The following is a 27,725-nucleotide window of genomic DNA, read 5'->3' as shown; positions in this document are numbered from 1 at the left end:
TTGAAAATTTAGCTGTTTTACCACTGTAAAATGCTCTGATCTTGTATCCTTGTCAACTGTTAGTTGGAGACGTGCCCCTTCCCCCCACTGCCAGAGTCTTCAATTTTTTCCCTTCATTCCAGTGGTTGCATATCAGTGAGACTTTTTGTAGCTTGGTCTGTGATCAGTTGTCAACAAACACACCTAATACCAAAGTTCCCTTGGTTATATTAGTTAAATATTATTTTAACAAATTTTACAACAGCCCTAGTTTCAGCACCATGCACATGGTGATAAGGAACAGGCACCAGAACACCCCTCCTGTCTTTTGGAATAAAATAGTCCCTTACATCGGTATAATAGATCCTTGTTCTCATGTCCCCCTAGGTTCAGGCCTATCTCCATGATGAGAAACACGGTATTTTGTACAGCAGCCCTTCTTTCAGCACCATGCACAGGGTGATAAGGAAAAGGCACCAGTACATCCCCCTTCCGACTTTTGAAATGAAATAGCCTTACATTGGTATAATAGATCCTTGTTCCCATGCCCCCCTAGGTTCAGGCCTATCTCCATGATGAGAAGGACCAGAGAGAGATGACTCAGGAGGAGAACAGGAAGGAGGAGGGGGGAGGAGACACAATGGAACAGCCTGATGGTAAGTTCAATTTGCATGTTCGAAGAGGCTTTCTAGTTAGTATTTGAGACAAAGCAAGTACTCTTTTTGATTTGTATGTTTTTTAAAAACAGGACTATTTAACCCATTGAGGAGGTATGTGAAGTAAAGTAGAGTAGATTCCTCACCCTACTGATTCAGGACTCATTAATCCTTAAAAATAACAAATTAATTCAGAAGAAACGTAACAGATATTTGAATCTTACTTCTTTGTCAAGAAAAAACATTGCCTTTTGTTTATGTAGTTTTGTTTGTAATTATTCTTCTACATGTAAAAGAATTACATCAGATGGCTGCTTTGCTAATCAATGTTCCTCTTTATGACAAGCAATTTCAATTGATAAAATTATTTGGAAAAAATTAAAAACTGTGATATTGTTTGGTGTCAAAATAGACATTTTTTAATTCATTTAAGATCATTTTCTGCCCATAGAGCCTGAGTTCACCTACCGCTACACCAACGACGACTTCGACTACTGCTGGGACGGCTTCGAACTTCCCGAATCCAGCTTCACCTTCAGCTTCGAGGTCAAGGCCGCGAGCGACGCCCACATTGCCCTGTCGGAGAGCAACGCAAATGAGGACGGGATGTACGAGATCGTGATCGGGACCATGATGAACAGGATGTCTGCCATCCGCCAGTTCAAACATGAGGGCCTGCCAGACATCAGGATCACGCAGAGGACTCCAGACATCCTGTCCGCGACGGAGTACCACAAGTTCTGGATCAGTTATGACGGGAATGGGACGATTGAAGTGCGGAGGGACGGGGAGGCGGACCCCATCGTACAGTGGACCGATCCAAACCCCCTGCTTGTGAGATATGTGGGTTATTCCACCGGTCATGGATGTGACGGGGAGTGGCACTTCACCTTCAAATCAGGTGTTTATCTGTCCGATTTATCGTCACCAAAGCTTCATGGAGTTTGCATTGCTCTTTTCTATCTGAAAATTAAGATCATAATTCATATGTTCATGAGAAAAGTGTTGGTGATATAATTCACATTTCTTAGACAGTCACTGTGGGCCTTACGCTACATATCTATGGACAGTAATTTACCACCAAATGAAAACCACAGCTGCTTCGATTTTGCTTTCAATTGTTGCATTTTTTTGCATCACTGTTTTTGATGCAAACTTAGATTATATGTCTGAATAGGAACTTCTTCTTTGTCAAAGAGACATATAATCTAAGTTTTCGAGGTAAGATTGATGTGGTTTGTGCAGTCAGTGAGTAGTACTAGCTGTTGCAGACTCAGTAGTGCTAAGTGTATTATTTTGTGAGATGAGGTTCCATTGTTTGAGGTCTGATGTTGATTGTTGTGTCGTCCACAGATGAGGATGAGTTAGATGGAGGTGGGAGGAAGACAGAGGATGACAACATGGCTGACAGCTTCAAGAGAATGGACATACAGGGTAATTTTACAATACATGTATCATCATGCTGTGATCAATTTATTAAGGGTTGTTGACCCGACCTGAGGTGTATATGGTGTCATGACGCCTGGTCATTTGCTACATTTTTGTATAACCACCGAACTAATCCACTGAGTGTGCAAAGCTGTCATGAGTAATTTAGATAAATGAAAATGAATATACACAACGTACCTCTAAGTAGCAATGTACACAATGTATAATGTTTCTACAATGCACGTCCTTGGTGGCCTCATATTGTACAGCACAGCAAAATTTCATACAGCCAGCTTTGAACTGCTCTGGAAACTCATGATATACTTTATGTCATACCTGGGTCACGATAACGTTCAATACAGGTGGTCAGGACTGGGTGTCAGTGGGTGATAAAAAGCAGCATCACGCAGGTTTCCAATCTTCATCACACAGGCTGCCATAGAATATTTCGAAAGTACTCTGTATACGCCGATCAAGTGCAGCGCGATCAAAAACTCCAATAACTAATTCAGACATTGGAATTGCTGTTGTAACAATTTTTGTTTGAGGACACCAAATTTTCTCAACTTCTGGCGCATTTTGCATCGAAACATAATTGTTTTTTCTCAGGTGGGTATGACATAAATGAATGCAACACACTCAGTTCCAACCCTCAGACTGGTACCTTGGATGATACAAAATATGTTGTATTCTATATGTATAATATCATTCTAATATATCTTTTTGTTATGACAGAAAACACCACAAGATCGACTCTCAGGGACAGGCCGTCCTCTGCGCAGGTGGGCGACCGCGAGCGACGGGGAAGCGACAGCGGGACCCGACAGCGACACAGCAGCGTGGACGTGAACATCCAGGAGCTGATTCGCCACCCCATCCCCGTCTGGGTGTCCTGCGGGGAACCCTTCATCAGTCCCGATGGTAACATAATTCAAACCTGTACATCAACAACTTAACATACTGAACAACTAACATGATACAGAGCATAGATACTATTAACGTGTTACGTCCAGGAGCTGATTTGCCACCCCATTCCCGTCTGGGTGTCCTGTGGGGAACCCTTCATCAGTCCGGATGGTAACATTTTGTTTGGTTCAATTCAAACCTGTACATTAAAGTTACTATAGAACAACTAACATGATACAGAGCATAGGCACTATTAACGTGTTACATCCAGGAGCTGATTCGGCACCCCATCCCCGTCTGGGTCTCCTGTGGCGAACCCTTCATCAGTCCGGATGTTAAAACAGACATGTTTCTTTTCCGTTTGTTTCATTCATTCAAATCTGTAACAATGCATCACCTTAAACCTTTATTCCTTATTTTTGAAACAGGGCATCTAGGGATGTTAAGTCCACAGACAATGATGATCTCTAGCTGCAATATTCTAAGTACATTTTGTATATTCAATTTGAAACCCTTTGGGTTTTTTTAACCCTAAAGATTAACTAGTGTTACATCGACAACTCAACATGATACATATTATTAGATACAAGAAATACAAAACACAATGCACACAGTATAAGTGGCGGGAAATAATGATCAGTGTCAAGACAATCAGTTACATGCTCAGAGAACTCCAAGATGAGATCTATACTGGTTGAAAAGAGACTGAATCTTGAAAGAGTGAATCTTGAAAGCTCCCAAAGTAGCAAACTTTGTTGTGTGAAATTGTTCATTATGACAAGTATCTTGTCCAAAGTGACCTAGACTAACTCTAACATGGAGTCCCCTCCCGTGCAGTTGTAGCGAGTCAGCGAGCGCTGGACCAGGTCCATCGTGAGGAGCGGGAGAGTGTGCTGAAGGAGCTGCAGATAACTGTAAACACATTCTGCACCAGATGCAGGGTAAGTCACCACTTACAACTGTAAACACATTCTGCACCAGATGCAGGGTAAGTCACTTACTTACAACTGTAAACACATTCTGCACCAGATGCAGGGTAAGTCACTACTCACAACTGTAAACACATTCTGCACCAGATGCAGGGTAAGTCACTACTCACAACTGTAAACACATTCTGCACCAGATGCAGGGTAAGTCACTACTTACAACTGTAAACACATTCTGCACCAGATGCAGGGTAAGTCACTTACTTACAACTGTAAACACATTCTGCACCAGATGCAGGGTAAGTCACTACTTACAACTGTAAACACATTCTGCACCAGATGCAGGGTAAGCCACGACTTACAACTGTAAACACATTCTGCACCAGATGCAGGGTAAGTCACTTACTTACAACTGTAAACACATTCTGCACCAGATGCAGGGTAAGTCACTACTTACAACTGTAAACACATTCTGCACCAGATGCAGGGTAAGCCACGACTTATAGCCTAGGATCCAGACATATTATAGCTCCAAGTCTCTTCTGTCCTCTCTGCATTATAGATCCTGAGTCTCTTCTGTGACCTCTCTGCATTAAAACTCCCAAGTCTCTTCTCTCTGCAAATAGCTCTTTGGGAAAAATTGGCGTTTGCAGAGGGGACAGAAGAGACTGGGGAGCTATATTGCAGAGAGAACTGTCAACAGAAGAGACTCGAGAGCCATAATGCAGAGAAGACCAAAGAGACTCAGGAGCTATAATGCAGAGAGGACAGAAGAGTCCTGAGAGCTATAATGCAGAGAAGACAGAAGAGGAGCTATTATGCAAAGAGGACAGAAGAGACTTGGGATCTATATGATATGGCTAGATACCAGGCTACACAACTTATGCTTTGATCACATTTGCACCAGTGCCAGTAGGGGGCGTGGCCCTGGTCAGGTCAGAAAACCACAAATGTCCCTGTGGACTGCCAGATGATGTGGTCCCACCCCAGGTTCGTGCGTAAATGTTTATGTTTGTTTCCTGCCCCAGGTCGGCGGTACAAGGGCCTGTCCCACCCCAGGTTTGTCCCCACCACCAGCAGCAGGAACCCAGTGATGCTGGAGGGGGGGTGGATGGAGCCCACACGGGACGAGGTCACCAGGGAGGAGGCTGTGGAGAAACTGGAGGTCAGTTGGAGTCAAATTGGGATGAATAGGGGAAGGGTGTGAACTGTGAAATATTACAAATCATGGACAAAGAGAGCATGTCCAGTTTTGGGCCTGGAACTTTAATATGCTTTAACTCATCAAAATATTATGTAGTACTGCTTAGCTACACTGTACCATAATGATTGTAAGTAATACAGAAAATGTCAACTTCTATAGCTAATATGAAGTATTTAAGTACTGATCAAATTACATAATTAGCAGCCTGGAAACACCATGTCGTGTCAGGTCTATGATGTAATTATAATAACTGTAACAGGAATTCTGGTCTATGGTACAAAAGATTGTAGCATCATAATCAGATAGTTTGTCATTGCTGTACAAGTTCTCTGAGTCTGTATGTATTATACAGAAAATATTGAGTATAGCAAAGACAAATTCAAGTATATTTATCAGGAAATCATGCATCGCTTCTCCCCCAGACCCACCTGTCTGAAGTGAAGGCAGTTCAGAAGGTGGAGCGTAAGAAGGCAGGGGTGGGCCCTCGCACCGTCAGGACCAACAGGAAACTCTACGAGCAGCCAACCACGGTCAGTACATGTACATGTAGCAGTAAATGTACAACGTGTAATACTACAAACTCAATAAGATATTTAGTATTGTAAGTTATGAATACTCTGTTTAGATTGGCGAATACTGTCTTTAAGGTTGTAGCTAAGAAGAACATATTTACTGACTCAAAGGTAGCTTGATATACCTACTGGTTAAGCTGGTGAATTTAATATACAATATGGAAAAGTTGGTGTGTCAAACTTTGACTTACAAATGTATGATAAACTCCTTTTCGTACGTGCTCTATTTTTGTGTCCTTGACAGTAGCTGCTGCTCATTGTATCAAGCATCTTGAGTTTTTTGTTTTATCATTGCCCCGGTTTGTGCAAGTAATAAACATCCTATTGCATACTGTTGTACATAAAGGAAAACACTTTGAAATGTAAATTTCAGAACCATGCTATCAATTTTCCCAGTCAATGAACAGTTTCTGTCCCTACAGAAACGTGTGCTGGTGTACCCCAATGGAGAGTCAGCGGACAAGGCTGTGTATGCCTGGGGAGCCAACCTACCACAGGTAAGGGTAATGAGGAATAATGGAGAGATAATCAGCTTGAGTCAATGAAGGTTAGACATCCAGGTAATAAGACATGCCAAAAAGCAGTTAATGCACCATGAATAATAGATGCCAAACCACTTATTATAATAATAATAACACATCACTGAAAAAATTTGAAGGAAAAAGAGAACAAAAATAATTGTTTGCTGATGTTGTGTTCCTCCAGCTGCTTGAATCCTGCACAATTCGTCTGAGTCTGCAGAGAGCAGCACGGACACTGTACACTGCTGATGGACAAAAGGTGGGTTTTGATGCCAAAAGAGTAAAATTGCCCATAACTTCAACATTCTTGACACACTAAAACTACATTGTTCTTGAAGACTTCACAAGAATGTCCTGAACATCTGGATACTTGAATGTTCATGTTCAATAGGATTTCTGATGGAGCTCCATATTAGTAAATCTCAATGTTGACATAATTGTATACTTTAAACAATTGTCTTCATGAATGAAGAATCAAAATAGCTTGCAACTCAAGATTTGTTCCATATTTATATCCACATTTTACAGTAATGTCCTGACACCATACATATTTCTAAAGCAGGATCTTTTCCCTCTGAGATACAATCATGTAATCCTTTGTTTGTTTGTTTATGAATTTTGGCATTAAACTGTGTATCATATTTTTGTATATTCTGTAGGTGCAATCGTGGGATGATGTGGAGAGGGATCAGCTGTTATGTGTGTCCAGTGGAGAGGGTTACATGAACAACAAAGGTACATGCTGTCTAGTATTGATCTTTAGAACCTCAGCTTTATTACTGCAACTTACAGCAAGGAGGTTACATAACCTTCAAGTCACTGGTGCATTAGTACAAAACAGCTCTTTGAGTTTCTCCCATCTGAAGAATACCAAAGCAATAGTGCCAAAACATACATGAATACTGTCATGTAGGATTTCCTGATTTTATGATCTTGACCCATTCATCCTACACATTTGAGTGTCTTTTAATTATCAGACTTTGAGTCTTCAACACAAAATTTGAGCCAATATACACACACATTGTCAAGTTAAGTGCCAACTTGTTGAATCGGCATGCATTCTCTTGAATTCCAAAGTGTAACTTTTTCTGAAATGTTTTTATGGATCATGGAAATATTAGCTGCCATGACTATGATATTAAAATTCTCATCATCCCCCTCCCCCAGCCTCGAGACGGAAGGTTGAGGTGAAGGCTGCGTGGTCACGAGCCAGGAAACAGGAGGGGATGGAGGCGACCGATGTGCTGATGGTCACTCCTCGCTCTAACCCTAAAGTAGAGGTCAGTAAGGCTTTCTCTGCATTTAATGTTTGCCAGTAGAATAATGATATTTAGTATCTTACTTTTCTTTCTTCTTTTTTTTTTCATGAGACTCATCATCTTCATGTGAACTTAGCATTTGTATAGTGTTGGGCAATGTCATTTCGATTTTGGTTTAAACCTCCATTACACCTCCCCAAGTTGATTGTCAGGTTGGAGGTTTAAAGCGGTTGTATTGCTTGCTCTCAAATCTTGATTTTAAGCTCTTGCCCTTACTCTGTGTAACATTTGTAGTTTATTAGTCTTTAACTTTGATGGTAGTTGCTTAATAATATATTGAGTGACAGTTCAGTTCAGTTCATCCATCTGGTGACACTATGAAGTTGAGTTCACTATTGAGTGACAAACGTAATATGAAATCTGTAAATTACTTGTATACAGTAAATGTCTGTTACTAAATCTAATATTTATCTTCTCTCTTCCATTGACCATTGTAAACAGTCTACAAAGGTATAAGCTGTATGTTGTTAGACTACAATATTCTAAAGCACTGAGTTTCACCTCAAGAGACCCTCTAGCACATTGTATTATTCAAAAGCTTTTTTCAAATGGTTCTTTTTCACATTAACCACTCTGGCATGACATGACACCTGGTAATATTGCTGATTAGAAATAGCCAGCACTGTTAATGCATTTTAAATTGAAAGGTGCTTTTTAGAAGATGACATTAGTTCCACCAGACTGAGTATACAACAATCATTCTATCCAGCACAAACCATAATTTGTGACGCATGACACATAATGTCATAATTAGATCCTTTGGGAGCTGTAGTTTGTTTGGGAACTGTAGTCTATTCATTAGAAGCTCAAATCAACCTGCAGGCCTCATTGAGATTACATATGCTTTACTGGACAAAATAAAGTACTATGAGGCTCTCTTAACAGTGTTGTCATCCTTTCTTTTAATCCCAGGTTGACCCGTACGGTCCCCCTATCCTGGCCCTTCCGGCTCCGGGCGAGGGAGGCAGCAAGAGGAGACCCCCACTCCCTCCTTCTGCTGGCAAGAGGAGGTAAAGCCTGGACACCCCCAAACTGCAGTGGTACTGCCCTGATTTCACTCAGCTTCGGATCATTCCACGTCTAAATGGGGATATCGTGACTAGAAAATGAAATATTACTCGTAAGACTAGTCTATTCATCTACATCAGAGATATCTCTTGTCTTTCCAATTTAGGATTTTTTATGCCAACGGTAGGGCTGTATAGAGATGCTAGAATTAGGCGACCTTCAATTAAGTGTACATGTAGCCATTATAAGCTAATGATGTACATAGTTACATGTATACTGCCTGTATACTGTGATAGGAATGCTTTGTTGTACAGAGGTTAATGTAAGGTTGTTTTTTGAAGGACATGTATAGGTTTGCATGTGTTATATCTGAAATGAGGTATGGTAATATATAAGTACAAGGTAGGAAGATAGGAAAGTGGAGTCTTATCAAAAGCTGTAAAGTTATATTTCAAAAGTTACATTGCAATGTTTGTTATTAGTACAAACTGCTTTGTGACAATTTAGGGTACTGTCATAGTGATAATAATTTTGTACCTTATCTTAATGTACCTCTTCTTCCAGACTATTCCATTGACCATTTGATAATCAAACGTATCAACCTTACAATGTTAGTAGGACTCTATCATACTACCACTATGAAGTACATATCAAAAGAACATGACATCTTATTGCATTATTACTAAGTATTGCATGGTAGGCAATTTCATTAATGGAGGGCTTTAATGAACCACTGTAGGGTAAAGTCTTTCATTGTTATGGAATGGGAGCAGACATGCATCAAAGAATAACATTTGTGCTGCGTCATGGTTTTGCATGGTAATACTGTAAAATTTAATGCAGAAACTTTCACGGTGGTTTAATGTTCGCGGTTTTCGCGGAGGCCACTTCACCGCGAACTTAAAACCACCGCGAACATTTTTCCATGGCAGTAAGAGACTACAGTGCATGGTGCTACTGCGAACTTAAAACCTACCGCAAAAAGTCCTTTTCCCGCTTCCACGAAATTAAATCCCCGCGAACTTCAATGCATTCACAGTAATCCCAAAACTACAGTATCACATGCATGATGAGCATGAAGATGAAGTTTTGATACTTTCGCTCAACACAAAAAACGCAAAAAAATTACCTCAACTTTTTGGTCGCTCTTACATCGTGACATTATGTCTGGATGTACATAAGATCGTTTTGTTTTGATCAAACGTTAAAAAATATGATGTAACATTACACAGCATGTTACATTTATCAGTCATTGTTGTGATACGATGGTATTTACATGTGACTTGGAAATATCTATATATGACAGGATACTTTGTCTCATTTATAATGTCCGTACTTATCAATGTCTAGCGCTAAGCAGGAGATGGTTTATATTTGACTTTTTCACTACAATATAAAGGAGGGAGTGGTAAAAAATACAAAATTTATTATGCTTACTCTATAACAAGAAATGTGTTGTGTGCATTATTGTACATAGTATAAAATGCATCAACTTCTGGATTTAAATGTGGAAATGCAATTTTGAAGGTAAACTGTGCAGCTACTTTTTGAAACTTTGTATCAATTAATAGATATACAGTGTTTTCTCTACCATTATCTCAGCATATGACCCCCACGCACCTGTATACAAAATTGCTTTGTTCCATGTGCTTAAGTTAGAAACTTTAAATGATTGATAGTTCAAAGTTTAGTAGTTTGAACCAGTTGTAATTATCAACTATATGGTGGCTTAACTCCCCTGGCAAATTGTTATCCCTCTAGCAACATACAATGTAAAATGTAGCTAGTCTTAATCTCATAGCCATAGAGACTATAAAATGTTCATTAACATCTGCTTCCATTACTGTATTCTATGATGCCATACTGATAACTTTCTTGCACAACAATTGTGCAAAGTACAAAGCATTGAAGCTATACAGTTTCCTAATCCTCCTAATTTCAGCATGACCAACAGGTCTATTTTGGGCCATTATTTGAAATGTGCATGCTACTTAATAAACATTTATGTACACAGGGGTTGCAATGATAATCTCTTTTCACAGAAAGGCAACAACTGACTCAATTCAGTTTTCTTTTCTTTTTGTACTTGGGTATGGGGATGATTCTTTTCTGTAACATTATGTACTTACAGATACCACATCAATAGGAACTAAGCACTGTACAATGTCATGTATGATTTTTTGCTAGCCCTGCATCCACTTTGTTTCCCATTATTGCTTATAAACTGCTGCTATTTTGTTTGAACTTGCATCATAATGTATTTCAGAGTATGTATATTGTTTTAGATTTTAGTTAACATACAGCCACAGATGACTTTAAATCATATTTGTTACATAATGTTATATTGTCATCATTGATTGTAACTATACGTGTAACTTAGATAAGTTGATATATAGGTTTCTATGTTTAAATCTTTAAAAGTTGTTAATTGATACGACTATTGTTCACTCAGTTATCACTTGTAATCTTCTCTTTGACATCCAATTATATAGAGGGTTGATAAATACATTTGTACATCAAGCAATAAAAGTACATGTACATTGTTAAAAATTCGTGTAGTTCTTGTCTACGTGTATGACTGATTGTTAGCTGCATAGTGTAATCTTATTTTTTCTATCATATGCCCCGTTCTCTGTTCACACTCCCCACCAACCACATGTCGCAAGGAAATTAGGAATAGGGGCATGAGAAAGGTTTTTGAAGTTCCTTGTCCACCTATTTCAGCTGTGGGTGGCAAAGGAAATAATTTTACAAGAGTGAAGAGTACGGACAGAGAACGGGACATGTGATAGGCTACAATGCCCACTAACTCCACTAAACCACAATTCCTCACTACCCTTTGCTTATACAGTAGAAGCCGCTTAATTGCACAGCCTATTTGCCAGTAAATTTCGTGCAATTATCCGGATTGTGCAATAATGCAAAGCTATCTAGTTGGACCGCACCGGTTTGGAATTTGGGGATTCTGTGCAGTTAACAGAAGTGTGCGTTTATCCGTTGTGCTATTAACTGGCTTCTACTGTATTGAGTAATCTACCGCTAACCCCTACGCAACAACAACAGTTAGTGATTATCTTAATTCTTATCAACCTATTTCGGGTACTAACGTCAACAGCAACATTACTTTTTACTTCGTGATCATTTTATCAAACAAACAGACAAACAAACACAGAACAAACAAAGATTAACACTTGTAGTGTTGGCGGCAAGAAAGTAACAACGGCTACATGTAAGTCGCATGCCAGGGGGGTTCAGGCTAATACCTGGCCAAGTTTTTAATAAAGCATATTTGTGCATCACATTGTTGTCGCATGAATAATTTAGTTGCAGTCTTATTCTTACCAACCTTCTACTTGATGAAATAGTTTCCTTTGTGTGCCAAATTGCTGTGTCGTGCGGCCACGCCTCTCCCGGGCCTAAGTAGCGACGCTAATTATGCTAATTGTTAGGGGGTAGAAAAATTGCCTACGTCTGAAATATCTATCCTCATCCGTTCATCACAAATGAAATTTTGTTCAGAGCGTGTGAAGAGAAACATACGAGCTTGGGTTGGGTTGTAGCGCTTTCTCGGTCTCGGCGCCTTGGTTAGAACTTCCAAGATGAGCTGGCGCCGGCGGACTGTCGTCTGCTGCCTTCTCGTCTGTCTTCTCTGCGTTTTCCCGCCTGTTTCGAACGGTGTGTGATCTCATTTGTTAGCGTGAAATGGTATTAGTGTTATGAAACTGCAAATGGTGAGGTCATAATGTAGGTCATATAGACATCGGTTAAACTTACATGAATGTAAAGGCCATGTAAAAACCGACTTCTTTGGAAGTTTTCCGGCACATTGAAGTTTTCACCTTTTCAAGTATGTTTAACTAAGATTATGCCGTATGTTTAACTAAGATTATGCCATTTTTTAAACGGTTGTAGATATGTTTTTAATTTCTAGAAATTCTGATGTGATTTCACGTTATTATTATTTATGCACTAGCTATATAACAATGCTGTTTTATGAAAACCAATTTCGATATTTTTAGACAGTAAATGTGAACATTTAGTCTAGGCACAAGAACGCCTGATAACACCGTTTGGACACTGTAACATTCGTTCCCTGATCAACACTACAGAAAATGGTTTTTAGATCAGGATGATGATTGATGTGAATCTATATTTTTCTCTCATTTGGACTTATTACATAACGTGGCATCAGAGTAATGATAACTTTATAACTGCGTGTACGAAACAAATACATGCATTGGCTAGCTTACTGATAGTGGGATACATGTAACGTTATCTGCTTTTCTGTTGCAGATACATGCAACGACATGGAGCCGATGGTCGCGGGAAATGGTGAAGTTGAGATAACTGCATCTCCTACTCATCATTGCTGCTCTACGGATAAAGCAATCTTAAACTCTCAGAAGGAGGCCATCACCAGGGGCGGTGGAGCTTGGTGTGCTGCTCAAAAAAATAATGCTGATCAGTGGCTTAAGGTAAGATTTCTATTTCTGTGCATTACTTGACAGAGCCCACTTCAGGGGTATACTGTCCTGATTTCGAAGCAGATCCTACGATGGCATAAGATAGTACCAAACTGGCCAAGGAGTGTAGTCAGCCAAGAGGTGTGCATTTTCCTAAGCCGGCTTCACTCCTCTGCCAACTTTTGATACTATCTTATGCTACCGTAGTATCTGCTTGGAGATTAGGTATATCCCGCCCAGGTGAAATGTAACAGAAAGCTAAGCAGTAGATTGGAGAAATGGTAAATCTTAGTGGGACAATTTCGTCAACTCAGTCGAGCTCGTAAATGTGACTGAATTGATTACTAGTATATCGTCTACACTGTAGCCGTATCAACTCTGACGAAGAATGCACGTGCACACACACCAATGAAACCTACATGGACATGGCCGGTTCCGTTGTGACTTGCAAAATGACATATCCATATCCTTTATAGTAGGTTTTCCCGTTTTTTAAGTAGATATCCTAACAGTGTTATGTTAATCAGCTGATGCCTATCCCAGTATAAACTGCCAGCATCAAATTCTTTTAAAGTTCTAAATAGACATTTTTGAGGTGGCAAAAAAAGCCGTAAGCTTCAATTACGGTGCCTATGCAATTGTTAACTTTTGTTTTGGTGCAAAATTATTTCACAAAATGTCCAGTTTGATACTTATTTATCGTCCCATCCAGGTTGACCTGGGCACAGACACCAAGGTAGCGGGTGTCATTACGCAAGGGAGAGCTGATGCCGACCAGTGGGTCAAACAGTATAAGCTAGACTTTAGCTCTGATGGCATTACATGGAACACGTACTCTGAACAAGGAGAAGAAAAGGTCGCTTATGTACATCATTTCAACATTAACTAGAGAATTGTTTATTTCTTTTGTGTGTTATAGGCGCTTATAATGGCCACTTTATCATTTATGTCTGATATGTCATGCATTATAGATTGATTGTTCTTTTGTTGGTTTAATAACTTTGCGCTGTAACTTTTTTTGTCAACGCTCTATTTACCGTCTCAACATCTTATTGAAGACTTTGGTTTTTGGTTAACCATCATCATATACACGAGTTTCTTTCTCATCACAAAGATTGAGGGCAACAGTGATAGACACTGCACTGTTCAACATCTGCTTAGTGAACCTGTAACAGCGCGCTACGTACGGTTCCGTCCTTTGGATTGGCAAGGGTATATCTGTATGCGAATGGAAATACTCCGGTGTTCAAATGGTAGGTATAGGGCAGTAATCTCCAAGCAGATCCTACGGTGGCATAGTATCAAAGGCTAGCAAAGGGGTATAGCCGACCTAGGGGTGGTGTTGTCCACAATGTAGTCAATCAATCTAATCAATGAATCTTAATTGCGCAACAATTGTAACGGGTGCAATGCACGGCAAGTTCTAGACTAACACTGCACAGAACACCTGACCTCACCTAGTCTTATCCTCATCAGGAGGGTCGGGGACCATGGACCATGGACCATGTACAGAACATCAAGACTGATATCTACCCAGTTGCTTATAGCAATGATAAAGAATTCTATTAAAAAACCTTAAGACTAATCCCTATGTCACTTTTGCTGACTGGTTCAATCTATGAGAAATAGTGTTATAGAGTGTAGCCGGCCTCGGAATGTCCATTAGCCATCAGTGAACAATCCGAGGCCAGCTACACTCCTTTACTAGCTTTTGTACTATCTTATGTCACCGTGGAATCTCCTTTCAGATTAGCAGGGCAGCAGAAATACTGTTTAACCACACTGAATTAGCCGTTTGTCTATTGATTAAGCAGCAGGCGAAACACTCGTCATTTTCTATGTCAAAAGCCAGTCTGTTTAGAGTCATACATTATAATCTCTAGACACGGGAAATTTTCACAAAAAACTTTCAAAATGTCTTGAGACTTTTGCGGAGTATCTTAAGATTTTTCTAAAACATCTCAAGATTGAGTCAAAACACCTGAAGATCAAGTCAAAACATCAGTCAGAAGTTTCAGGTAGCATGCACCACCTTTCGTCAGTAAAACTGAGGAAACTGCTGGAATACCCTAATTATGAACTCATATTTTATGACATTAAACACAGTGTCTCACATTAGTATTATAAAACGATTTAATATCTTTAATATTGAAGTCGTAAGATAAATACAGTTACTGAGTATTGTTTTCTTGATTTGTCATCTTTCCATATCTATTCAATACGTACCTCTTCCCACACAGCGGCCGGTATCAAATGCGGTCCTGCCTGGCGAAGGCACGGCTCCAAATGTTTCCGAGTTTTCGAAGCGGAGGAGTCATACGCAGAAGCCAAAGCCCGGTGCGCATGCCGCCACTCTCGCCTGGCTCTCCCCAAAGACCGGGAAACCAGCAACTTCCTGGTGGAACTGCGGAACTGCGTCAACCCCGACATGGACACATGGATCGGACTGAACGATGAGGCGGAGGAGGGGAGCTTCGTGTGGGACGATGAAGAGCCACTGGGGGGAAGTTTCACCAACTGGGGATCTGCAGGACCAACCAGCAACCAAAACGAAGACTGCATCCGCATGGCTAATCGGGACGATCAAAATGAGTGGAGGGATACAACATGTAGTGATCAACATGGCTTTATCTGTGAAACAGGTATGGTCACAAGGCTTGTTTTTCTTCAGTGTGGTCATGTTTACTCCTGTTCCCAAACATTAGCTATCATGAGTGAAATATTGATCTTGAGCAACAGACAGACTTTGTTCACGTCGTCAGTGACTTCAACCGAAGTACAGTGGGGAACAACATCTGTATTATATATAAAAGTACAAGGTAATACAGTATCAAGTTGATAGGGCACAAACATAAAAGTTGCCCATGTACACCAAAAAGCGATTACTCAAGCAACTGGATATCATTTTGAAAGCGTTCAGACATTATAGATAGCATCCGTTATCTTTCGTCAGTGACACTTTTCTCCCAGCCACAGTTAAGCTATGGAACTGTCTACCAAAGGACATTGTAAATATCAGAAACTTGAAGAACTTTAAACGAATAGTTAATGCCCACCTCACCGATATTCGCCAGCGTGATGCATTGTAAATGTCAGCACAGCTGCTAAAGAAGAGGTGTGGTCACAGCATAGATAAAAAAACACTGAAGAGATCTAGTTTTAGAGCGGGTTTATATCACAACTATGAATTGATATGCAAAGGAGATGAAGGCACTTTTTAGAAGTCCAATAGGAAGCTACTCTTGTCCTATTGGAATACTAAAATTCATATCCTTTGCATATCAATTCATAATTAAGATATAAACTCGCTCTAAAACTAGATCTCTTCTGTGTCACAGGCGAAAAATAGCGGATGTTATCTGAAACGTCCGACCATTTCCCAAATCATATCCAGTTGCTTGTGAGTAATTTCTATTTGGCGTTTCTTATTTCTTGGATGTCTAAACCTCATTGACGTAACCCATGTACAGTTAGTGAATAGAAGTAACCAAAATGTGCAACAACAACAACAGGATGATAGTCATGTTTCTGTTATCCACTCAGACATACTCCAGCGCGATTGTGGAGACCTCCCAAGACCAGAACACACTGTCGGTCCTGACTGCAACTGCCAAGCTAGCCTCTGTTCCTATGAGTGTGCCCCGGGGTTCCGGGCAGCTTCCGGAGATGTCAACAGGACCTGCAGTCCACAGGGCGACTGGACGGGAGAGGATCTTGTGTGTGAAGGTGAACAAAGTACAGTGATAACTATCTCAGGCATGCGAACATCTCTCATTCACTCATTCACCCACTCATTCATTCACTCATTCACTACTCACGTATTCACCCACGCATATATTGTACTCGCTTACTCATACATTCCCTCATCCATTCACTCGTTTCCTCTCTCTCAATCGCCCATTCATTCATTCATTCATTCATTCATTCATTCATTCATTCATTCATTTATTCACACAAGATCACTCACTTATTCACACCTTCAATTATTAATTTATTCACTCCTTCACTCTCATTTTCTCACTCATTAATTCACTGTAAATGTGATTTATTCACTCACTTATTTCCACTCGTTAACTCACTCATTCAGCACATTGATAATTGAGCATCAATCAAACACAAACATGTGTATAGTTTAAAAATGTTGTATATCCCACTTTTTCTTGATCAACAAAACATCTGTTTGTTACAGATGTGGACGAATGTGCCACTGATAACGGTGGGTGCAACCAGACCTGCCACAACACGTTTGGGAGCCATGACTGTTCGTGTCTGGAAGGATACAGCTTGAAAGGCGATTCCAAAGGATGCAATGGTAAGTAAGGCAGTTCACGTACTAGTTTTTTGGCACTTTCGGGCGTGACCCCTACGTGGTCCTGTGGGACACCTTGCAGCTCCTTGGATATCTTTTGGCCTGACAGGGAACCGGGTTGAAGTTAAGTCGGACTTAGAATGAACCCGGGGCCAGGAAACAAATAAACGACGTAACCCCTGGTATCCGTCAGTCCACCGGGACAAATTTGTGGTTTTGGGGCCCGGCCGGGGCAATGTAGTATTTTTTTGTCTATTTGCTTTTTGGACAGACAATGTGGCACTGCACTCAAGTTTTTGTAACTTATATTACCAGTGCCACATACATGGTACAGACAGAAGGTAAAGGTAGTCTTTTGCATACTCGACCAAAGTCAGGTACCCATTTTTACACCTAGCTAGGTTAAGTGAGGAAGGGCACAACGTCGGGGGCACGGCGGGGATCGAACTCAGGACCTATAGATTCTGAGCCGAACGCTCTACCAGTCATGCCACGCCCGACGCCGCCCATTTAGTATTGGAAGCTATGCAAGGGTCGTCGGCCGACCAGAGGAGTCAGTACATGACTCACGGGTGACTCCTCTGTCCGGCCGACTCCCCAAGCATGCTATTCCCTCTATTTGTCCAAATTCTATTAGTAGTAGCAGTAGTAGTAGTAGTATTTGACCAGCGATCCACAGAGCCTGGTATAGAGGCTAGGGCTTCATCTCTGACGGGCACAGGAGCAATTGGGACCTTTGACCAAGACGGGTTTCTAAAAATAGTCTGGTCATATCGTGTTCTTTGGGATTGCCGATGTTGGTATGAGTTGCAATTGAGTGAATAAAACGTATTCTTTTTCTTATATCTATCATCAAGACGTGAACGAATGTGAGAGGTCCATCGATGAGTGCGACCATCAATGCCACAACACATGGGGCAGTTACATCTGTTCCTGTGACGATGGGCATTACCTGGACGCCGATGGACGTAATTGCACAGGCAAGTCATTGTTTCATCATCTTACTTTCTCTAACTGGACACGTTGGTTTTCCTACCATTATGGCTTCATAATTCTACTTTTCTTTCCTTCACTACTTTAAACATTAATTTTATACATATTCATTTGTTTTCATCGGTGTTACAAGCCTACTTGTATTCTGATCTCATATAGTTTCCGTTCATCAGGTTTTTTTTATGACATGGATAGTATCTCGTTGTTAGGGTCTTTCACCTTTTAAGTGGTGTAGCGATGAAGTAAATATAACCAGCTGTTGCGATGGTGCAAATCCTTCTGCCTAGCGCCTTGAGTTGGTGATTGACTTTAAATCACCCGGATGGAGGCCTGGGGAACCTCCGTCTCGCATCAGCCATACGCTGATTTACACCATTTTTCCGGAGTCGAGGAAGACATATCAGTCACGGATGGGATCGAAATCCGAATCTAACCAAGCCAACCCAAACCAAACCAAACCAAAGCTGTACATAATAGATATGGTATGGTAACTTAAGTGAATCGCGTTTGTTCTGATTGTGTTCCACAGAGATACAGCCTTGGTCGGATTGGGGCCCCTGGTCCGAGTGCAGCGTTGGTTGCGGACTGGGCCGACAGACGCGGGATCGCGAGTGTCCGAACGAACCGGACATCTTCGGGAATGACCACTGCCCCGGGAACTCAGGGGACAGTCGGCTGTGCTACGAAGATGCTGACTGTACAGCTGGTACAGGTCAGTTGTCATGGACATAGCTACATGTTTATAGTACATTTGTATTGTCCTTGTCTCTGTCAGCAGGGCTAGCTCTTTTTTTTTTTATTTGTTTATTGTATTTTCAATTATTTACACACAGAACAAAGCTCTTTGTGGGCAGCCCTGTCTGTGCGTACTGAACAGCCAAACCAACAAATAATAAATAGTGAATAAGTTATGTTTGACTGATTATTAATTTCCAGTGTGAAAAGCAAATATGTCAGAATTAATAGGTTTTCCACACAACTGCATAAATGACATGTTTTAAACTGAAGCATTTTTGTATCTTTCTACAGGAGCCCAGAACTTCCAATACGTCGATGTAAGCATAACTAACGTTATAATCATCACTTTTTGTTTATAAGAATGGTTACTTTTGTTTATTACGAATTCCATATACATTAGTAATAATAAAATGTTAACGAATGTAGTGTACGCTTATAATCACTATGTAAAGGTGGGTTCACACGTGCGTACATATATTTTCAAGTCCGTTTGAAATTCTTAGCCTATACCAGACTCCGCAGGTCACTGGAAAGTAGTAGAAATGGGAAATAGTAGAAATGGGACAAATATAGACAGATAATATACCAAACGAGTTAGCTGGGTCGCAAACCATAATCCTCGGCCAGCTAACTCGTTTGGCATGTTATCTGTCTATATTTGTCCGATTGCTACTATTTTTCCAACGGCATGTGGAGTATGGTAGAGGCTAAGACTTCCATACGGACCTCAAACGGACTTTAGTATATATGCACGTGTGAACCCACCTTAAGAGCATTGCATTTACTTTTGCGTGTACAGAATTCTTTTCAGTATTTCCTGTCACGTACGTTTACATCTAGAGCCTGGTATCCAGCCGTATTATAGCTCCCGAGTCTCTTCTGTCCTCTTCGTATTTGCGAAGAGGACAGAAGAGATTCGGGAGCTATACTACGGCTGGATATCAGGCTAATCGAGTGCTGAATGCGTTGAAGGGGTTGCTGAACCCAACTGAAGATCCAAACGGCACGCACACCTGGCTGGAGGCGGAGAGGCTGCGGCAGCCGGTAGAGTCCCTTCTGCCGGGGTATGACGGGAGCAACCCATGGGAAAATAAAGGTATGTCGATGAAGGTTATTATTAGACATCCAGGTAATACGATATGCCTAAAAGCAGTTACTCAAGCAGCTGGATATAATTTTGTAATCGGTCAGACGTTTCAGATAGTATCTACTATATGTCGTTAGTGACAGTGTCTGTGTCTTTTATACCCTAACTATGAATTGGTTAGGATACTTAATTCATAGCTAGGACATAAATAACCAGTTTCTTCCAGCATCACTGACGAAAGATAGTGGATACTATCTGAAACGTCTGATTGTTTCAAAAATCATATTCAGTTGCTTGAGTAACTGCCTTTTGGCAAAAGAAAGGTATGTTTCACACACGTTAGGTCTCTTCACCAAGAGAATTCTGCACATTCGGCTTGAAAATTTTCATATCTTATCTGTCGACCTTGTAGTACAGTAACTGTTATCTATGTATTCATTTGTTGGCAAAATATGTGTAACAAGACAGTACCCTGACCCCCAGGACAGCTATGCTAATGTAAAACAGTATGCCACCCATGGTTTTCAATAGAGCTAGATGTGCCACCAAACATCCTCTCATGCCAGGTCCGCTGCTTGTGTGTTTAGTATATTTCATACTCTCCAAGCAGAGGTGCGGTTCCGGCTGTTTTGATGTGTTATAGGCGTTTTGTTGGGCTTTCTATTTTTTGAAGCGTTTTCGTCATGTCCACTGGCCAGACAAAAACGACTACTAAAACACTTCAAAAACAATCGGAGCCGCACCTCTGCTTGGAGAGCGTGTATTTTGAGCGTACTCGGCGCACAGGCCCGGCGTAAATTGCACTGCGACCTGTTCTCACTGGGTTAGCGCTGGCCAGCTATCAGCCAATCAGATACTCTCCTTCGCGCATTTGAAGGGAAAAATACTAGCCATTCACGTTGACTGTAATTGGTGACGTGATTCTCTGGCAACTTTCCTTCATACAATAGGAGGGAGAGTTTCTGTTTATCAGAGCAGCGAGAAGGACAGATCTCTGATCTGTACGTCTAGGTCGTTGTTTGAAATACACATGTGTTGTGCCTATCGCTAGCTACCTATCGGGAGTTGTACCATTTTTAAAAACTTTGTATTCCTTTCTATTTCCAGCTGGCGGATTTGATATCGCTACATCCGCCTACCTTCGTCACGTTGGTCAGCTCTCTGAGGAACATGCGGTATTTGGCATTTGAGTGTAAAGCTTTAGATTTGATAGTATGTTGTGATATGTATCATTTAACAAAATCTTAGTCTTGGATTTTGCTTCAGCAGCTTGTTATGATTTTGCACCTAACGATATTATGTCACATAGTGTAAACACCTTGTCCGCCAGTATAACCGCGCCGGACTTCTGTCGGTTGTTTCAAGTCAAAAGTGCACAATGAAAGTCGACTTTCAGATCAGGGCAACTCACCCTATAACCGGGGTAAAATAAAACCATTGCTGCTGATTGCCAATTTGGATTTTTTTTAAACTCCTTCAGTGGCGCGGGGGTGGGGGGAGCAAAGAAATATTTTACAAGAGAAGTGGTCGGACTTCCTGTTTGTTCCTGAAAAAAATAGACGAATAGAGACTAAACTGGTCGAAGACTGAGTCTCAGCGCTGTTCTTAACGCCACGAATGATACATAACCATACCTTATTATGTCTGCTGTTTCACGTAACCCCAGAACATGTCGGTGACGATCGAGTACGCGTTCTCGTGGTACAACTCGACGCTGAGCGGCCTGACGGACCGCTGGGTCCCGGTGCCGGACAGACTCGTCCCGCCGCCGCCGCTCGCGTTCGGCAGCACGGTGCGCCGGGCCGCCGCTGTGGAGGGCGGGGCGTCGTCGCGATGGCTGAGCCCGGAAGGGATGGTCGTCTATAGAATGACGTAAGTTTTGTTTTTTTAAACATTTGCTTATTCACGAGAAGCTCCCAAATCGGTCTGTAGTCCGGGTTTTACGTTGAGGTAATGAGGACGAAAGAGGAAAGGGTCAGACAAAATGTATAACAGAGATAAAGTGTACAGTCCTGATAACAATATTCCTACATTTGTTACCTTATATGGTACAAAATACATACGAATGACGGCTGCTACATGATTCGAGTCCGTCTGTTACTTCAAGAGGGTTATATAGACATGTGTAACTAGCTTCAACTATAGTGATTCAGCATGGTCTCATGTACTATTGTTTTGTCCTGCGATAGGACTATTATTTAGTATCATTGTAAGAATCTAATGACACTATTATACTACTTACGATATTCTGTGGGTTACAACAGACGCAATAATGATCAAATGTCTAATCAAAATAACCTTCATTTTATTCCAGGCGGAGATTCAAGGTGTCGTGTTCGGTGTCGCTGAGGAACTACCCGTTCGACACCCAGACCTGCGTCGTGCAGCTGCGCGGATGTAAGTTATAACCAAGTTTTACAAGTATTTAAGTTTGTTTACGTAAATTCATGTCATAAAGGATTTCCATTATGATAAGTAGTAATATCAGCCCCGTGTTGATTTACCATCCTTCGCGGCCTTCCACGACCGTATGCGTAATTGTTAAGAGAGGTCCTACTGCCGTATAGCTGCGGCTTACATGAGTACATGTGTAGAACCAATCAGTATTGTCTTTACGTCTCTGACAGTCGGCAATGAACTTTACGAAGTGATTTACCTACCCGCGGGAACGATTCATGGAAGTACCGGTCTAGTTTGTGAACTCGGTTTGTTACCGCCTGTTTGTTGCGCTAACAGATGGTGGAGTGAGACTGCGTCTTCTGCCGTCGGATGACGTCATGCTGACGGCGATCAAGACGGACGCGCGGGAAGTCGTGTCGCAGTTCGAGCTGACCGGAGTGGAGATCCGGGCCGCCTTCCACTCCTTCGTGTCCAACACTGAAGGTGATATGATTTTTTATGATGGAGAGGGATGCATGATGATAATTCTCCCCATAATTATGCCCAGTACCTTAAACCAGCCCAACGCAGAACCAGCGGAAGCCACACGACTAAATATCAGTTGATCATAGCTAAAAGGGACTGTTTGAAATCTTCTTTCTTTCAACGTAAAGTCGTTGAGTGGAATCAGCTACAAGGACTGTCGAGGCCTGGATAATATGCATACATTATCCAAGCCCCGACAGTCTGGCCTGCTTGCCCTAGTCTTGATCTTATGGATGAAATCCGCGCGGGCATTGGTTTTCGCCAGTTCTCACAAAACTGTGGCCACAGGTAACCAAAAAGACACGGTCTTTTAAAGCAACTATGTGGTTAGGTCTAGTAATCTGTAAGAGGAAAGACGTTTGCGCTTCGGTGATTTTTCAACTTTTGAAGAAAACACAAATCAGACATGCATTATCATCTACCTAAATAACTACTTATAAATTATATCAATTCATCACAGGTTGCACATTTTTCAAGAAGACGTGCGCGTACGATATCGAGAGGTGTGTGTTCGGACATTTCACCGACTGTGATGCCAGCGAGGAATGCCGACGGTGCCGGAAGACAGTTGGGACCTGCCAGTCGGAGTTAAACAACTGCGCTCACTATAACTCAGGTTAGCTGGTTTGAGTGTAAGAAAAGGAGTAAGTGGGTTTGAGTGTAGGCCCGTCTATGAGGGAGCTTTAAGCTAATGGCACAACCCGCCGTACGTGCAAATTGTCCGTACCTCTTTTGGGAGGCCACGTCCGCCACGTATTTCTGAAAACGTTCAGGCTGTACAGGGCAGGCGCGTCGTCCGTACTGGCACGTACGGGAGGCGAATCCGCAGACCGATGGCACACAAAGTTTTGTCTGCACAAAGTTCTACGGCGTGTCTGCGTGCTCAAAAAATCCGTCGGATTCCCTACGAGTTCGTACGGAGGCTGTACTTACCACTTACCGAACCGAAAAGATTGCCCTTGGCACGTAGACAGCACGTATTTGCACGTACGGCGGGTTGTGCGCTTAGCTTTAGGCGTTAAACCTCAAACGCTAAACCTCTGGACGTAAAAGAGCCCAAAACACTTATCGAGAAGAGTAGGGGTGACCCGGTGTGATTGGCTGAAAATTCGAGCAGTTTTCGATTTGGAACCTAAGCCTTAACCTTTTTGTTTAAGATTCCAACGGCTACACGACGCTGGACGTGCGAGTCCATCTGCGCCGCCTGCTGACCAGCTCCGTGCTGCGGGTGTTCGTGCCGTCCGCCGCGCTGGTCGTGTCGTCATACCTGCAGCTGTGGATGCCGCTGCGCATCTCTGACGTCACCGGCAGGTTCACGCTGGGGGTCATCCCGTACCTGGCCATGATCCACCAGACCAGCGTCGTAATGATGCCGTGGGTAAGGATGGCTCGTCTGTAACCTCCATAGCAGGCTCTCTGGGGCCTTTGGTTGGTCATGACACACTTTTTCTGGCCATTTCTTTTTGTACTGGGCTGCTGATTGCCGGCCGTCGCTGATTTACTGGCCACTTAATCAGCTACGACCGGCAATCAGAGATCCGGCGACCCAGTACAACAAGAAATGGCCAGCAAAAGTGTCTTATGAGCCAAAGCAGGCCCCAGAGAGCCTGCTATGGAGGCTACCTCGTCTGGTTGTTTATCAGAATGTATTAACGTACGTGGTAGAAGGCTCGAGAGAATGCCAATACCTCTACCAATTGTCAGCCCTTAAGGCCCCCTCTCACTTGACGTGCGGGACGCTTGCGGCATTGCTGCGTTCGGAAGACGCTCAACGAATTTCAGAGATAAAGAACGAATTTTCTTAATTGTTGTGTATTTTGTGATCTTCTATGTCACACTTTTACGTATTGCGTAATATCTGAATTATAACAAATCGCAGAATATCACAAATCAGTACCGCAGTGAACGAACGCAGCAATGCCGCAAGCGTGCCGCACGTCAAGTGAGAGGGGGCCTTTACCTACTTTCCAACATTCAATCCGATTTTACCGGATGCTTATTGAAAACTAGTTCCTTTTGTGGCTTTTCCCATGGTCTAGGTTATATCCTGCAAAGTTTGTTTGGACATAATTTATAAGTGAAATAAGTGAATAACACCTGGTTTTGTGATGAAAAAGATGACTTTACACTTTTAGCTATCTATTGCTTAAAAGTGTTTAAAGCACTACCGTGACACCTACAGTAAAGGTATTTGTCATTTACAGATATCAGAGGCAAGAGCTGTAGACTTCTGGTTCGAGGGGTGTCTGGCTGTTGTCACACTGATGCTGGCGGAGACGGGACTGGTCCATTTCATCTACTGCTACCTCCTGAAGAAGGTAGCAAATGAACTTGTAGTCGTGAAAATTGTATTGGTAGCGCAAAATGTATCTTCCATGCTTAAGTCTGACTCGTGAAAACATATGGATAGGAAAGATGAACCACCAGTTCCGATATCGATAGATGACTTTACCAGTTCGTGTATCGATAAATAGTATTGAAAAGTTTTTCAGTTGTCATCTCTCTATTCTCTCTCCTAAGTGATAACATGTTTCTTTTTTATTTCTATAACATATTCAAGCTGTCTAACAACACAGTCGCGTACAAACAGATTGGACAGGACTCAAAGTCTAATGTTAACCCGCAAACAACTACATCGGACCTCCCATATTTTGCTTTCCCTGTCCCTTGGAACGTGTAGAATAAATTCCCAAATAAAATAAAGTTAGGGGGCAAATCAAACTTGGTCAATGTGGACAGGTGGTTACCATGAACAGGATTCTTCATACTTGTGTCAATTGTAAAAGTGCCATAGGGACCACTAAATCGTGGTAACATTTAGAAGGTGATCCTCGTGTATAACAGGTGGTCACCTCAACAGAATTGTTAACACAACCCCCATTATGTGTTGAACACAGGAGGAGCAGAAGGTCCTGGACAGGCAGCAGAACCCTCCGATCAGGATCCCCCGCCCGGGGTTCTCTGCCAGACCTGCCGGCAGCCTGGAGGAGCAGTTCGGCCACCAGCGTCCCGAGACCGTGCCCGCCGTCAGCGCCTTCGACAGGATCAGCAGGCCCTTCAAGATCCCCAGGCCGAAGCTGAAGAACCCGGGGAACGTCATGTGGCACCGCCTGCCGGACGAGAGGTGGATCGTCATCCCCAGGCCTGAGGACAGGGATGAGGAGGAGCAGGAACCGGCGCCATCAAAGGGCAAGGGAAACAAGAAGGACAAGAAGCTTAAGAAAGCCAACAAGAAGGCAAACAAGAAGGCCAAGAAGGAAGCTAAGGCATTCAACTCCCAGGGTCCTGAGTCGATCCCACTGCCGAAATTTGTCGAGGAAATGAACATCAGGAGACGGCGGCAGCTCGACCGCAACCCCGACGACGGCGACCAGGTGCACGTCGGCTGGGAGCTGACGGCGGGAGGAGGAGGATGGAGGTCCGTGTACGGGACCGAGGAGGAGGCCGACGACATCGCCAGGACCTGCAAACCCATCCCCAGGGCCAAGCCGGTGATCGGCCGCCCGCGGCTTCACGGAGACAGCGATCCCACCAACCCCGTGGTCACCGTGCCGGTACCCCCGGAGTTCACTTCGTACGCCTTCCCGTCCATCATCGACCCTAAGGAAGAGGCAGAGATGCAGGAGAAGGTGGAGACTGTGACGGGAAGGATCGACAGGGTGGCCCGGGTAGTCTTTCCCGTGGTCTACGTAACCTTCTGTGCCGCCTTTTTTCTCTATTTCTATTTCAATTAAATAATGTCAATTGACATTCGTGTGTGCTATACAAAGTTTCCCACAAATAGATTATGTCAGGACATCAGAAAGGGAACTTAAGACCTAATATATTTTACCATCTCTGGATATGTACTTGTCATTTTGTGGATGGCAATTTGGAATGAGTTGTTTTATTTTCACCAAACAAAAATGCTGCACGGTAGGAATACTGATAACAGCCTGAGTAGCTATTCTATGTACAAGTGTGTTATTTCTAATTCAGCAAGATGTTTTCTAATGTATATAAATATTTTGCATCAATATTAGTCAGGTAGAGATCAATCAAAGGCTAATAATGCACAAAAATACTACTTGCAGATGTGTTCGTCGTCGATAGAACACAGAAAAAAAGCGTGCCACTATTTTGTGGGCATTGTGTGCATTTTCTGTAATTACCAGTAATGATATATCTTACTGTCCGTTGACTGCACATGCAGACTGCATGCATTATTGTTCAGTACTCTTGACTAAAGAGTAGAGTTGCCATAAATGTATAATAAATTAAATTGACAAAATGCAAAATGTTTCTGTGTTAGTGTTTTTTTTATATTATTCTGCTATTGTGCTAGTTTCTTTAGGTCCGATTAACGTTAATGTTTGCACACAAACTCCCATCCACCCACAACCTTAGATATCTAATTAAGGTCGGTTGGGTCGTGTGGCGCAATCGGCAGGGTGTTCGATTCATAAACTAGAGAAAGCTGCTGACGGGGGGGGAGGGCATACTGTCATTTCTTCCTTACATCAAAAGCAATAGCTGCCACCAAAAATCAAGACCATAGCATGCTTAGAACAAAAGATACACAAAACCGGAAGTCATACTGTAGCACCAAGGTCACATACCAGGGCTTAAAAAAGGCCTTAACTTTTGTTTTCCTAATCCATAAGCATATGCATATACCAAATATAATCACAATCGATTCAGATGTTCTAAAG

General features: G+C 42.2%; 2 protein-coding genes across 2 annotated transcripts in view; both read left to right on the top strand.

Moving 5' to 3' along the window:
• Window positions 1-8,591, top strand: part of LOC118413128 (doublecortin domain-containing protein 1-like) — a 33,607-nt gene extending 25,016 nt beyond the window's left edge. Inside the window, exons 34-47 of the mRNA XM_035816306.1 lie at window positions 536-635; window positions 1,087-1,536; window positions 1,989-2,069; window positions 2,799-2,984; window positions 3,807-3,910; window positions 4,140-4,194; window positions 4,342-4,383; window positions 4,924-5,060; window positions 5,522-5,629; window positions 6,094-6,168; window positions 6,377-6,451; window positions 6,852-6,927; window positions 7,360-7,472; window positions 8,424-8,591. Of these exons, the coding sequence (XP_035672199.1) occupies window positions 536-635; window positions 1,087-1,536; window positions 1,989-2,069; window positions 2,799-2,984; window positions 3,807-3,910; window positions 4,140-4,194; window positions 4,342-4,383; window positions 4,924-5,060; window positions 5,522-5,629; window positions 6,094-6,168; window positions 6,377-6,451; window positions 6,852-6,927; window positions 7,360-7,472; window positions 8,424-8,525 (1,704 nt within the window). The 3' untranslated portion in view covers window positions 8,526-8,591. The remainder of the gene's footprint in view (window positions 1-535; window positions 636-1,086; window positions 1,537-1,988; window positions 2,070-2,798; window positions 2,985-3,806; window positions 3,911-4,139; window positions 4,195-4,341; window positions 4,384-4,923; window positions 5,061-5,521; window positions 5,630-6,093; window positions 6,169-6,376; window positions 6,452-6,851; window positions 6,928-7,359; window positions 7,473-8,423) is intronic.
• Window positions 8,592-22,813: 14,222 nt separating this feature from the next.
• On the top strand, window positions 22,814-27,372 carry LOC118413482. Its single transcript, XM_035816907.1, has 5 exons — window positions 22,814-22,992; window positions 23,495-23,650; window positions 24,192-24,412; window positions 25,239-25,352; window positions 25,932-27,372. Exons 1-5 carry the CDS (start codon window positions 22,887-22,889, stop codon window positions 26,766-26,768), a joined length of 1,434 nt encoding a protein of 477 aa, XP_035672800.1. The 5' UTR covers window positions 22,814-22,886; the 3' UTR covers window positions 26,769-27,372.
• The last annotated feature ends 353 nt before the right edge of the window (window positions 27,373-27,725 follow it).

This window comes from Branchiostoma floridae, chromosome 4, assembly GCF_000003815.2.
Source record: "Branchiostoma floridae strain S238N-H82 chromosome 4, Bfl_VNyyK, whole genome shotgun sequence".
Lineage (NCBI taxonomy): Eukaryota > Metazoa > Chordata > Leptocardii > Amphioxiformes > Branchiostomatidae > Branchiostoma > Branchiostoma floridae.
Note: the sequence above shows the minus strand (reverse complement) of the source record. Positions and strands in the feature narration are given on the sequence as shown.